The 15,535-nt window shown below is 27.4% G+C and overlaps 2 protein-coding genes across 2 annotated transcripts in view; one reads left to right on the top strand and one right to left on the bottom strand.

The window, feature by feature from the left end:
* Positions 1 to 3,847, top strand: part of LOC108723247 (fatty acyl-CoA reductase 1) — an 8,650-nt gene extending 4,803 nt beyond the window's left edge. Inside the window, exons 6-9 of the mRNA XM_018448816.1 lie at positions 524 to 763; positions 2,397 to 2,573; positions 2,665 to 2,745; positions 3,403 to 3,847. Coding sequence (XP_018304318.1) covers positions 524 to 763; positions 2,397 to 2,573; positions 2,665 to 2,745; positions 3,403 to 3,493 — 589 coding nt within the window. The 3' untranslated portion in view covers positions 3,494 to 3,847. The remainder of the gene's footprint in view (positions 1 to 523; positions 764 to 2,396; positions 2,574 to 2,664; positions 2,746 to 3,402) is intronic.
* Positions 3,848 to 8,871: 5,024 nt separating this feature from the next.
* LOC108723254 (fatty acyl-CoA reductase 1-like) overlaps positions 8,872 to 15,535 on the bottom strand; it is an 8,930-nt gene continuing 2,266 nt past the window's right edge. Inside the window, exons 5-9 of the mRNA XM_018448822.1 lie at positions 14,592 to 14,784; positions 11,405 to 11,650; positions 9,703 to 9,879; positions 9,528 to 9,614; positions 8,872 to 8,991 (exon numbers count right to left, since the gene is read on the bottom strand). Coding sequence (XP_018304324.1) covers positions 8,901 to 8,991; positions 9,528 to 9,614; positions 9,703 to 9,879; positions 11,405 to 11,650; positions 14,592 to 14,784 — 794 coding nt within the window. The 3' untranslated portion in view covers positions 8,872 to 8,900. The remainder of the gene's footprint in view (positions 8,992 to 9,527; positions 9,615 to 9,702; positions 9,880 to 11,404; positions 11,651 to 14,591; positions 14,785 to 15,535) is intronic.

Raw genomic sequence — 15,535 nt, 5'->3', positions numbered from 1 at the left:
AAAACGAGCATATGTCTATAGGACTTTTTTTCTTAGTTTTTTACTCCTCTACACGCTCCCGAAGTTTTGCCATTTAATTTGGAAACACCCTGTATATGAATCTATATTTACAGTATGGTCATCTACATTAATTCTGTTGCATTTCAAGAAACTATTATATGATTTCTACATTTTCTTTAGTTTCATCACACACAAAGAGATTATACTTAAAAAATTTGAAAACCAATTCTCGAATTAAATAAATTTATTTACACCTTCTCCTTGTGTAAGAGAAAACTAATAATTTTTTAATAATTTATTAAGTTTTTTTATGTATTTATGTTTTCGGATAGGTTACCGAAACGTATTAAATGATTGATACTTTTTAATAATATGTTGTGTTTTATATAATAAAAAATTTCATAAGTAATAAATTATTTTTCTGGAACTTAATGCAGATTTTATAAAACTTTATGCAAATTCGAAGTCTATTATTATTTATCGTTTAATTTCATAATTAATTTATAATTTTATTTATTATTAGCATTTCAGATTCCATACCTTTAGTTGTAAATTGCACATGTCAGAAATACATTACATATCAAGATTGTATAAAGATGTTATTTAGTATTGCAAATGAGGTACCTATGGAAGGAACTGTCTGGACACCTCATACAATATTAACAGATGATCTTGTTCTATTCTATATACTAACAATATTATTGCACATTCTACCAGCTATATTAATAGACCTGATTTTAAAATTCGGTGGACGCCAACCTATGTAAGTCTTAAATTAAATATTAAATGTTAAAACTAGTTCAATAGATTCTTCTCGTCTTCATTTTCATCTTTTTTTATCATTAAGATGGAAAGTCAATAAGACCATTATTTAGTACGCCTAAAATTTAAAAAAAATCTCTTTTTTATTGCATGATCATTAGGAATGTCAAAAATAATTATTAAAAAGGAATGAAACTCAATCCATAAAGTCATAATTAATTATTATTTAAAGCATTTTAAGATCTAGCTTCGTATAGGGCTCTTATTTACCGGTTGTGTCTCTCACATACGCGGTCTAAAAATGATATTATCATAATTAATTATTATTAATCTAAGTATAGTATAATATAGCTATTACCTAAGCAGCAATTGTCAAATTCTGATACTTAAAAATCACGATCGTAGTGTTTAATACGTGCAAAAAACTTAAAATTAAAAAATAAATTTAAAAAATCGAATTGTAATGTAAAATGAAAAGAAAGATGAAATAAGAAAAATATTAAAATAATGATCACAAGCTTAGCAGTGCGTAGACTTCAGTTTGTTGGCAACTAACAGTGATTACCTATTTATTGTGGCCATCTATATGTCAGGAATAATAGAAAATTACTTTTTTATTATGAGTTCTATTCATCTTTATCTTAAGAATGATACATGTAATCTAAACGATCACAGAGTTGGCAAACGTTACTTTTCGGTTACTTTGTCGTTACTTTTTATAGTAAACAATTTGATGACGATGTTGCAATTTTTTATGACGGTAACGCTAACTAATTAAACGCTAAGATTGTACTAAGGTTAGAAAAGTCACTTTGAAAAGTAACTTGTCACTATTACGCGTTACACTGAAAAAATTACAAGTATAACGAGTAACGTGTAACGTTACGCGTAACATTACTCGTTACTAAAAAGTAACGCGTTACAAATTAGAAGTTATTGTTTTCAGTAACGAATGACTTTTTCAATCCATTACAAGTAACGATTGACTTTTCTAACTCTGATGTTAGCATTACCACCATAAAAACTTTACAATGTCATTACCAAATCATTATTATAACAAGATAATGATCAAAAAAGTAACGGCGTTACTTGCCAACCCTGTAAACGAACATTAATATTACGGCACAGCAGTATAATGAGAGAAAATATTTTATTATATAATTCACTTATTAGTCATAGAAAGGACTTAGGTACCATAGCGGTATATCTAGACTAATTATTCATTATGAATTGAATTTTTTCTCACTTAATGGTTATTTTTATCATTTTTAATAATGGATTTAATATTGAAATGTTTAACATTCCTAATCATACAATACAAAAAAATTGTTTTCTGAGAATCCTGAGCGAGCTGAAAAACGGTCTTAATGATTTTCCTCCTTCATATGAAATACAATTTACGTGTATATTCTTCCTTTTTATCTACTCTTTAGATTTATTATTTAGAAAACATATTTAGAAAAAACTTTTATATAAAATGATTATATATCCATAAATATGTATTTATGCTTTTCAAATTTCTTGTTTTTTCCTTAATTTATTATATTTTTAAATTCTCAATCCACAGATTGAGTTATATAGTTAAAGCTATATTAGCTGAACCGTTTCTTGTTAATAAATAAAGTGTAAATTAGGTTAGTACAACTCCAGAGAAGAATATATGTGGCCAATCGTGCTGTGAGTTACTTTTCGTTCCATGAATGGAAATACAGCAGTGTCAATAGGTTGACTCTGATGTCATTAATACCACGTGACAATCTTGATATGTTTTCTTTGGACTGTTCTAATATTGATATTAGAACGTATTGCAAGTAAGTGTATATTATACTTCTAATTTCAAATAGGTAATATTTACAATAAAGACAATTTAAAGCCATAAAACGTTTATTTTACGATACGAAGAAATGGTGCCATTGGTGGCAAAAAGTTTCTTCTTCGCGAAGACATGAGTCGATTGGAAGCAGTCAAAGCACATAATAAAAGGTAAAAATGGTTCATAATTAATATTAATCATTATTTTCATATAGTATTTATATTTGTGTAACATTTAATTAAAACAATAATAATCTCATTTTTAGACCGTACATGTGAGAAACACAATCGATAAACTAGAATCCAATATCGGTCGAAGCTAGATCTTAAAATGCTTAAATAATTCAATTAAATAATTCAATTAATTTAATTAAAAAATTGGCTCCCCTGTTATATAAATAACAATATATAATAACAGTAAGAATTAAACTAATTATCTTTCGGAAAATAACAAATAAAACAAATCTAATTATAAATGTATAAAAAATAGGTATATGATTTTTATATTTACATTTTTAATAATTATACCTTAGTTAAATAATGTCAAACATTTCAAAATCTAAATTACATATTTAATATTATATTTGTTATCTGAATGATAGAATAAGACATTTTTAATAATTATTGAACATAAATTACTTACTATTATCAATATATCCTGTATAATGCAAATAATTTAGAATTAAATGTCAAAGGAAAAGGAAAAGTCGTTGATATAAAGACTTTAATGCATATTAAATAATAAGATAAAATTTATATAACATTTGTTCGAAAGACAATGTAATCAAAATTTAAATGTATATTAATAGTATTTATTCTTCTTTCTAGAGTGTATCTGTTCGTCAGAATGATAAAAACTATTATCTCTATTGGAATACTATGGATAATATATAAGTGGGTCTTCTCCAGTACATTATAAAATTGCTGATTTAGACTTATTTGGGAAGCAGACTTTCAAAATGCGTTTTGTTCCAAAATTTCATTTTTTTAGTTAGTGGTGGCGTAGTGTTCAGTATTGAAAGACTCATATTATAAGCTACTCTGAGATGTTCAGAAAGCATTTTTTCATCGTTAATTTATATTCTGAAAAAACATAGACATTTCGAAATGCACTATGTTTTTTAACTAGAGACAAACAAGATACATTTGTTTAACATTTTTAGCAATTGTTTAGCAATTTTGTTTAATATTTCACATCATACTGATTGACATATTGTTATTTTTTGTAAAGTGCGTAATTTTCTTGTGTGCGTAGCGTTCCTTTCTTTCTCGTTTTCTGAAAATTACAAATTTTGGACAAAACACATTTTGAAAGTCTGCTCCTCATTTATCAAATTATATTTTATGATCAAACATATGTTGTGCACATAAAAGAATTTTTTTAACTGAAAGGTGTTTCTCTTTGGATACTTACTGTATTTTCAAAATAATGAGATTATTTATTATATAGAATTAAATTTTTTGTGAATATTTATATAATACGGAAGGTATTTACAAAAAGTGGCAAATAAAGTTCGGAGACAACGGTAGTGTCTCGGCACTATGACATGGCGTGAGACACTGCCGTGCCTCCTTCACGCGAGCCGATTATCATTTACAAAATAAAATCTTATGGATTTTTAATGTCTAGGGTAACTCCGGTATATACATCGCATCTAACAAAAACTTAATTTATTATTTTTAAGGTAAACGAACTATATCAGTAAAAACTTTGTATTGTCTATTACTATGAGAAAAATATTTGAAATCCGAAATATTTACTTTTCGTTTTAAAAAAAGAATATTTTGAAACCCTTGCATTTTTGCCGTATATCCCACAGGCATGGGATATACGGCTACTGATAGGGGAGAGGATATATACGGCTCATAAAAAATTTACAACTAATGTTTATAAATAAGACATAAAATGACACAATAACATATAAAATATGTTTACAAAGTTTTATTAAGGAACAAGAATGATAAATATATATATGAAGTAATAGGTAATAATTATAATCTTTCTACATATATTACAAGTGTTACATGAAGTACGTATTTTATGTAATGCGTTTATTGCATTTAGTGCACTGAATCCAATCTGTGTACTTTGTATGCTTGGGCATAAATTCCGCCCGCTAAAAATGCCGTATATCCCAAACGTGGGATATATAAAAAAAAATTCACAAACTAAACAAAAAATACGAGAGCAAAGCACTTGTATTTTGCTATAAAAAGTTGTTTACTTGTTCCTCTGCACTTATCTATCACGAAATAACCACTAACTCTTTTTTTTTACACGCCCTATATTAATCATTTTATATAGATTATAATTTATAATGACGCTACGTATTACAGTAACAAATCGATTCAATTCACAAACATTTTATTAATATTAACAGTAAAAAAACTGAAATCATAACACAATACTAATACAACATGCCTTAAGGCATGTAATAGAGTAGTTGCGGGAAAATTATCTCCAACTCCTTCTATTTTTTCCAACTTCTGGAGTTATACCTTATACAAAAGGCAATTTGTAGTTATGTGCATAGGTAATGTGTTACAAACAATTTGTTATCTTTAATATATGTATTGTGTTGCAATTATTTATAAGAAAATTAAGCTTACAATATATACAAATCGATGTATAAATATGAATGAACTTATGCATCATTTAATTCAATTTCCAATCCTCTTTTCCTTAATTTATAATCACCTAGTAAATGAGAATAGATTGAAATGGATTCAGATTTTCCAAAATACATATTCGCGATCGTTAAGATGAATCCGAATGCATCTTTACTTATTTATAGGAATTGTATGAAGTACATATATTTCTATGCCTCTCAATCTAAAAATAATATCAGCGTCTCCTGTGTCTTGTAAATACTTCTTAATTCAAAATTTTAAATTAGAAAATGCAGTTTTTCAATTCAATTGAATCCAGTTGAATCTAATTGAATTCAACCGAGGCTGGTGGTCTAAAGACTTAGGACGCTCGCCCGGAAAGCAAGAGATCCAGGTTCGACTCCCGGTCTAGGTAATATTTTTCGCAATATAAGAATTAATTATTTACAGATTTTAATATGTCACTCAGCATTATTAAGATCGTTCGAAGATCGTGCGAAAAAGCATCAAATTGTTAAATCGCTGATCGATTTAACTCGTGGTATTACTGCGGTAGTTTAGTAGAGTTAGCGTTTCAAGACCGAAAAATCATTTCGGCGCGCTTTTCAAAGGACTACATACATAGTATATAAATTCACACAGAATCATAGAAGCATTTAAGCTCCAGCTAGACCGTTTAAAGCATTAATTTCTATAGTTTGTGTTATCACATATACGGTACTATAATATATTATATTGCTTATAGAGAGGGTAACTCCGGTATATACGCCGCACCTATCAAAAACTTAATTTATTAAATATTATTTACTATGTTTATAGTAAACAAACTGTATCAATAAAAATTTTGTACTGTCTACTACTATGAAAAAAATATTAGAAATCCGAAATATTTATTTTTCATATTAAAAAATAAACTTTTTGAAACCTTGTATTTTTGCCGCATATCTCATAGGAGTGGGATATATGGCTACTCATAGGGGGAAAGGGGGTATGTACGGCTCATGAAAAATTTACAAATAATGCAAACATGCTTAATAATACAAACATGCTTTACTATTCCACTACACGTATTGTATCACAAAATAACCACTAAGTCTTTTACACGTCCTACATTAATCATTTTATGTAGATTATAACTTATGATGGCGTTACTTATTACAGTGACAAATCGATTCAACTCACAATAAATTCATTAATATTAACAGTAAGAAGCTGAAATCATAACATAATACGAATATAACATAAAGGCACGTAACAGAGTAGTTACGGGAAAATTACCCCCACTCCTTCTATTTTTTCTGATTTCTGAGGCGTAAATCCCAGCGCGCAATACCCTATATTAAATTGCATATATTAAGAACATAATTCTTTCTATAAAAGATTGCAATAGTGTTGTAGATAACTTATTACAAATGCAAATAATTGCACATTTACCTTCGTATTGCACATTAGAAACATATACAATTTTACTTGCAAATTGTACTTTATTTAATAAAGATACATTCTTGTAAATATATACTATGTAATATAGTATATATATATATTAGTTGTATAAATTAATTCTCGGCATTTTTTTAAAGAATTAAGATTTACTCACATAGAATGAAATTATGCTTCAGTCAGAAAAGTAATCTCCATCAAAATCGACACATTTCTTTCATTTTTCAGGGAGCTGGCGGATCCCCATTCGATAAAAACACATCAGTTTTGATTCAATGAAATCTTTAACACAATTTTCGACTTTTTCGTATGTCTTAAAATGTGAGTCTGCAAGGTGACCGAAATAAATGAAAATTTGTCGGTGCTAAGTCTGGTGAATACGCCGGGTGTGGCAAAACTTCCCAGCCCAGCAAATTAAGAGTGTCTTTAGTCGCTTTCGTCGTGTGAAATCTTGCGTTGATGTGCAGCAATATTACCGGTCTAGGCCCTTTGCCAGTAAAAGGTTTTTTACGTTCGATTTCATCACTTACAAGCTGAAGTTGATGTTTGTAGCGTTCAGCAGTGACAATTTCATTCGGATTAAGCAATTCAAAATATATCACACCCTTGAAGTCTCATCAAATGCACAAAAGAACTTTTTTGCCATGAATATTGGATTTTGCGATCGATGTAGAAAATTCATCTGGATTCACCCATGATTTTTGTCTGTTTGCGTTGTAATACACCCACTTTCCATCTCCCGTCACTATTTTGTGCAGGAAAGGCAAAAACAGAGCCATATCATAGCGTTTCGCTTTGTTCTCTACGGAAAGAACGTGCGGAATCCAACGGCCCTCTTTTTTAATTTTTCTCAGCTTTCGCAACCGAATAGAAATGGCTAGCTGAGTTACTTTTAATGCTGAAGCAAGTTCAGATTTGGACTAGCATGGGTTTTCTGCCAATAACTACTCCAAATCATTTTCGAACTTCTTTGGTTGTCCAGGCCGTTCGTCATCTTCGAGATTAAAATTTCCATCCCGAAACTTGTGGAACCACTTTTTACACATATTATAGAATATAGTATTCTCTTCTAATGCCAAACAAATCATTTCCTTCGCCTCGGAAGCATTTTTTTTCAATTGAAACACGAAAAATAAGCAGTGCCTAATATGTACTTTGTCGCACGACATCGTGTTGCTTACTTTCATGGTCAATTTTTTGAAGTCATATCAATTGAATTTTGAATTTTGTAGTTCCATTAGATTGGTATTATTCAGTACCAAACTTCGCGTGAATAAGTTTTCGCTCAAATAAGTGCTGCAGTTTATTAAATGTTGAGGCCGAGAATTAATTTATACACCTTATATATATATATGTACATACATATATGTATGTACAATGTATGTATAATGTTTAACATTAAATTCTAAATTATTTCTGTTACTCTAATAGTACACTTTATTCGAGGGACGTTCTGTTTTACTTTTAATGCTGAAGCAAGTTCAGATTTGGACTAGCATGGGTTTTCTGCCAATAACTACTCCAAATCATTTTCGAACTTCTTTGGTTGTCCAGGCCGTTCGTCATCTTCGAGATTAAAATTTCCATCCCGAAACTTGTGGAACCACTTTTTACACATATTATAGAATATAGTATTCTCTTCTAATGCCAAACAAATCATTTCCTTCGCCTCGGAAGCATTTTTTTTCAATTGAAACACGAAAAATAAGCAGTGCCTAATATGTACTTTGTCGCACGACATCGTGTTGCTTACTTTCATGGTCAATTTTTTGAAGTCATATCAATTGAATTTTGAATTTTGTAGTTCCATTAGATTGGTATTATTCAGTACCAAACTTCGCGTGAATAAGTTTTCGCTCAAATAAGTGCTGCAGTTTATTAAATGTTGAGGCCGAGAATTAATTTATACACCTTATATATATATATGTACATACATATATGTATGTACAATGTATGTATAATGTTTAACATTAAATTCTAAATTATTTCTGTTACTCTAATAGTACACTTTATTCGAGGGACGTTCTGTCGAACGTTCTCAGGACATAGAGATATCCTCTGAATGTTTTTTGGAACGTTCCTTGGAAATCTGTGCTATTAGAGTATTTAGTAATACAATGAGAGAAGTCTGTGAAGGAAAATATCTTTTGGATGAAAAATTATTTTTATTTTGCTATTTCTTAAATTATGCGTTATATATTTATTTTGATTATCATAAATTACAGTTCGTTATATGTATAACATGGATTAATCAACTTTTTTATAGATATTATTATTTATAATGTATAAAAATAGATCTGTCTATATATAAACCAAAGTACACCGATATAGATGATAGTTTTTATCACTCCAACAAGCAGATACATTCTAGAAAGTAGAATAAATACGATTAATATATACATATCTTAATTATATTTTTCAGTTATATCTCTTAAACGTATATTATATAAATTCTATCTTATCATTTAATATGTACTAAAGCTATTATATCTACAACTTTTTCTTCTTCCTAAATATGATATTTTCTATTTACGTCATACAAAATGTATTAACAGTGTGTAATTTATGATTAATTTTTCTATAAATAGTTATTAAAAATGTCTTATTATGTCATAATAAATATAATATTAAGCTTGTAATCAAGATTTTAATGTTTTTGATATATTTATCTAATTGTGAGATGTAATTGCTAAAAACAAATTTGTAACTAGAAATCTTATTTCTATTTTTTTCACATACAGATTTGTTTTATCCGTTAATGTTCGGAAAGTAATTAGACTTCTAACTATTATTGTTTTTACATTCTATTGTTATTATACCTTATTTAATAAAAGCCAATTTTTTTAAATGTCATGCAAAAATGTATAAACGTTAACAAGTACTATTTATAATGTATCCTATACCTTTTATTATATGCTTTGACTGCATCCAATTTACGAAGATTTACATCTTCGTGAAGAAGAAATTGTTTTACACCCCTGATACTATTGCTTCATATCGTAAAATAAATGTTTATTAGCTTTAAATTATTTTTATTATAGACATTATTTAGAATAACAAATATAATAATTAACTTACACAACATAATTGCTTTTTATTACATCGAAAGAACCAAAAAAAAATTTCTCCTGGTTTTCAGGTGGTATTAAAGATATCAGAAATAATCTATTTGCATTGCTGTATTTCCAATTATGAAACGAAAAATAACTCACAGCACAATTGGCCACATATATTCTTCTTAACAGTTGAAATAACCTAATTTGCATGTTAGTCAAAATTAACATCAAATTGTTAAACAATAAAAATCTTATTTTTAGATCGAACAATGTGAGAAACACAATTAATAATAAAAAAATTCAACAACCTATACCGGTCGAAGTTAGATCTTTTAATGCTTTAAATAATTCAATGTGAATTATATATATGTACTTGCATATATATTATAACATATTTATAGTCCTTCAAACTGCGCGCCGAATTGGTTTTCCGGACTTATAAACGCAATTAAACTACTGGAATATTTTTCAGCACAGTAACATCTTGCTAATATGATGCTTGATTGTGCATCAAAAATTATTTAAGAATTGCTTGTCAATTTAATTTAATTCGTGATATTATTCTAGTAGTTTAATTGCGTTTATAAGTCCGGAAAACCAATTCGGCACGCAGTTTGAAGAACTACAAATATGTTATATATGCAAGTACATATATAGAATATATATAATTCACATTGAATTATTTAAAGCATTAAAAGATCTAACTTCGATCGGTATAGGCTGTTGAATTTCTATTATCAAATTGTTAAGTTATATAACGATATTCATAGATATAACTTTTTATATTAGATACTATAGATACTCAAAATCCACAAAGGTAGTACCCCAAGAAATACAATTCCAAATACATTTAATAAACGTTAAAAATAGTGTAATAAACATGTAAACTGAAAAATAAACGTTTAAATAAATATATAAGAAATGTTATAGAAATAACGTTTATAAAACGTTTGTAATGTCTACTAATATCTTTTTTATTAATTTCAAATACCGTTTTTATACGATACATTTCAACAGTTTGAAATAGAAGTATATTTAACGTTAATATCTATTTAATTTTGTCTATCTGCATTTTTAATGTATAAAAATGTTCCGGCTAAACATTTTTTAAACGAAAATTGTTTGCTTGGGAAAAAGAAATTTTTTTAAATGCATTCTGTACAGATATTATATGTTATTATAAGTTGTGATATTATATGAAAATTTTTTCTAAATGTACAAGAAAGGGATTCAATCGTACAAATACGGAATATAACATGTATATAACTATATATATAATTATTGTATAACTTATACATATAACCAAGAGTGGGCAGTATTTGAAATACATGTATTTAAAATACGTATTTAAATACATTTTTGTATTTTGTATTTCATATTTGAATATTTTTTTGAGAATATTTTGTATTTTGTATTTAAATACAGTTTTTTGAGTATTTTGCTCATCCCTGGACATACATTACATATTTGTTATAATCTGTATTTGCTAGAAATAGTTAGTTTATAGATAAAAAGAGAAAGAGAGAGAGAGAGAGAGAGAGAGAGAGAGAGAGAGAAGGATAATATAATATAATGTAATAATTAAGTTGTAATAAGATACTTTTTACTAAAGAAAATATACCTAATATTTTAGTGTATAGAATATATAAATTTTAATTTAATGAAATACATGCAGAAATAATTTGCATTTACAAAATTAGTTTAATGTTTAATTTTAGACTTACATAGGTCGACGCCCAGAAAATTTTAAAATCAGATCTATTAATATAGCTGGCAGAATGTTCAATAATATTGTTAATGTATAGAATTGAACAAAATTATCAGTCAATATCGTATGAGGTGTCCAAAGAACTCCTTCCATAGGCATTTCATTTTTTGAAGTATCGAATAATATCTTTATATCTTGTTCATATGTCCTGAGATGTTCAGATGTACAATTCAAAACAAAAGATGAGGAACCTGTGATAGAGCTAACAATAAACAAAACAATAAATTAATTCATATAACTAAATAACATAAATAATAATTAATTAATGTTTACATAAATTTTCTAGTTTTGTATTAAGTTTATAAAATACAATAAACTTTTAATTGTGTAATTTACAAATATTATTAACACGTTCCATGTCGCATGGATCACAAGTAATTCACGCTTGACTCTTTCCATTTAACCCTTCATGGTCACACTTCAAAAAAGCCACACGATGGTTACTCTGAGTTAAAATGATCCGAATCGTATCTGAAGTGTTATCAAATCAAGTATTGGTTCCATTAATTTCAAAAAATTACAGTATATGATTTCATCCTTTAAAAAAATGGAACAATAGTGTTATAGTAAAAAATTTAATTTTAACACTAAAAAAAATTGTAAACGTGTTAACTTCGAAAAAATGAATATTTTCACTTAAAAAATTATAACTTTTTAAATTTATAATATTTTCAAATACAGTTTTAGCCTAATACTCTTGAGATGATGTACTTTAAAAAAAAATAGTATGGTTACACGCGTCAAAGATATTTATTTTGAAAGTAGAAGAAAGTAGAAGTTACGTTTCAAAAAAGATATTTATTTTGAAAGTAGAAGATGGTCGTTTTTTAGATGTAAAAAAGATGTTAAATACGGGTAAAAGACTATTTATTATGATTTAAGTTATTATTAATATAAAAATTATTATTATTATTATTAATACTGAAGACAAATATAAGCGAAAAACAAATAATACATACAAAAAATACATAAAAAACGTTACTTTTCGCCACAGCAATCTCAGTACACAAATACAGTCTGCTCTCTAAATCCGAATCAGTGGATAATCGCTGATTCAGTATCAAATATGCCACTGCTAATTAATGAATGAAATGTGACATCCCTAACCCATAGCGAACCTTGCTTCAGGGCATAAGTGTAGCGTATTCAACGTACATATATGGTACTATAAAATTGGAATTATAATGTGCTAGAACATACAAATATCAATATTTTAACTATATAATGCTCAAACTTTTTTTGTTTTATAGTTGAATTTCACTAAATGATTATCCAATTAGTGCTTGTAAGTGCAATTAGTGTCAATTAGCGCTTGTATGATATACTGGTAATTCAATACCAAATATGCCACTTCAGTAAATTATCCACTGATTTAGATTTAAAGAGTGCGTTTATCACACATCCCAGACAGCACACAATATTTATAAAATATTTACAAAATATTTGTAAATATTTGTAAAATTTATTTCAAACATTTTGTAAATATTTTTGTGGTCTCTTAGATTGCACAGATCATAAACATTTATTATAAATAATATGAAATATTGATTGTAAATATTATAGTAAAATGCTGTGAAAATACTTAATGATACATTATAATCCAAGTCAAAAATACTTTTTAGAAATATTTATTTATATTTATCATATATGTTACATAAAATATTTGGTCTATATTTTAATAATATTTCGAATAAAGCCTTATATAAAATATGTATGAAATATCTATATAACATTTAAAAAAATGAATATTAATAAATATTTTCATAAATACTCTGTGCTGCTTGGATGGGTCATATATAAGCATGACGGACATTTTTTTCTTATCGTTTTTTGTCTTTACTTAAAGGACACACACACACAAACACATATACAATCCACACCTTGCTTATTTTTGTAATTTAATACTAATTTAATACTAATGGTCTGATTAAAAAGCTAAGCATCTCTATCGATAGTTGAAGCTTCAAAATCTCCAGTCGATGGCAGGTACGCGTTCTTCCGATGCCAGGAAGGTTTTGAAATCTAGCGTGAAAGATGATGAACAGGTCATTTCGACTCACAGTAACCATGAAAGGTTAAGCTATCTTTATAATAATTATAATTTTAAGTAAGTTTTAATAAAATACATTATAAAATATAGTTTATTTAACAAATATAATTGATTCTCACAAGCAAAAGTACCGTCAGTCACTTATGATCCATGTCTAGGCATGATAGAATCACATAAATTAGCGGGACATGTGAACGTGTTATAAAGTAAAATATTAGGACTATAGCAGAAAAAACATAAGCAGTAAGACTTAAGCCTTAAGCGACTCAACCAATCATAGTAAAGAACATAAAGTAATAATAATAAGAACGTAAGTAATAACAAATAAAAAAATGTTGATTTGCTTACTGTTTACCTATTACTGCGTATGAAAGTGAGTGTGCGGAAGCCCTCCTGCCAATCTCGGAAAATATCTTTCGGAGGACCATAACTGAGCCATTTTTTATTAAGTAATAAAAAAAATCGTTCCGTATATAAATACAGTACATAAAATAATACAAAAGAATAGCAAATTTAAAGTTTTATTTTTTACACTTTTGTGATATCAAGAATGTATGAATAACCTTTGAAAACTAACAAAAATTCAGATTCCAAGTCAATCAATAATTAATTATTCAATATATTTAGACAAATTAAACATCGAATACATATATAAAAATTTTATTGAATTATTAAAAATTTTCAGATACTTAATTTTAGTTTACAACAGCTAGGAAGAATCATTAATAATTTTACTGAAAAATAAGCATTGATATTTAAAATGCAATTGAATATTTAGTTGAAAAAAATTTAAATAGGTTTGAAATTTGATTTTACTGTAAACATAAATACAATATTATTAAACATTGACAATATATACCATAAACATTATATATTTGAACAATTATGTACTGTAAATATTACATAATGCAGATATCTATCTACAAAAATCAATTAAGCATTCCTCTTTAGATTTATCAACTCGGATTGAATAAAATATGTAACTGCTATGCTGTAAACATGAATTGAATTATTTCCAGTAGAGAAAGAAAGCTTCCGTGTTTATAATTTAATATAATTAAAAATTCTCGCATATATAAATTGATGATCATACGTGGTTAATCCCAACTTCCAAACAACGACTAGTATAGCTCTGGTGACAATGTCTACTGGTATGAGATTTTGTTCAGCAGTTTTATTTAAGTAGGCTACTCGTAATATTCCTTTTCCGCCACCAATGAAAATGCCTATTGGACCATAAACGTTATCTATCCATCCTGGAATAGGTTCATATAACGATGGCCCCACTAAAATACGAAATACATTTGTAAATTAAATTATTAATGTTAGATTATTAATAATTTTTTTTAAAAATAAGTATCTAAATGGTTCACAAAATTAAAAATTAAAGAAGTTGTAAAAGAGGTAATTAACGAATCAAACACGATGTTAGTGTCAATTAAGACAATTGTATTGATAAATTACAAATATTATCCAAACGTTTCGGTTTACATTAAACTATCTTTAAACGACTAACTTACAATAAAAACATATGTAATCGCTGATCAATCGCTATAATAAGGTTGCTCGATTCTATAGTCGTCTACTATACTGATTAAATGTAATAATTTTTATGTCGCAATTTCTTTCTTCTTTTTTTATAACTTTGAATATCCTTTTCCAGAATTAAAATATGCGCATATCTAATCCATACCTGAGAGGTAAAGTTTATGAATGGAGAATCGAACAAACTTTTTAAATTGAGATCTTTTTTATGATTTCTTAGTCTAATATGACGTTTACAGCTGTGTAAGTCCTATTGAGTCAATAAAACAGACGACTTTTGGATCCTCTTAATCCATATGGAATGCAAGAACTATGACAGTAAATACTTCTGATTTACCCGTAGAAAGAATTGAATAAAATTTTTTAGCCATGCACTGAAAAAAAAGATTGGCTGCTGCAGCAAATTAGATGGTAAAATATGGCATAGCATTTTTAATTGATTGTATCAGTCAATTTTTGGTTGTGTTAGCCTATCGAAATCCTATACTGACA

The sequence above is a fragment of the Mycetomoellerius zeteki genome, unplaced genomic scaffold (genome assembly GCF_001594055.1).
Source record: "Mycetomoellerius zeteki isolate Tzet28-1 unplaced genomic scaffold, Tzet1.0 scaffold228, whole genome shotgun sequence".
Lineage (NCBI taxonomy): Eukaryota > Metazoa > Arthropoda > Insecta > Hymenoptera > Formicidae > Mycetomoellerius > Mycetomoellerius zeteki.
The sequence above is the reverse complement of the archived record's forward strand: the minus strand, read 5'-3'. Positions and strand labels throughout refer to the sequence as shown.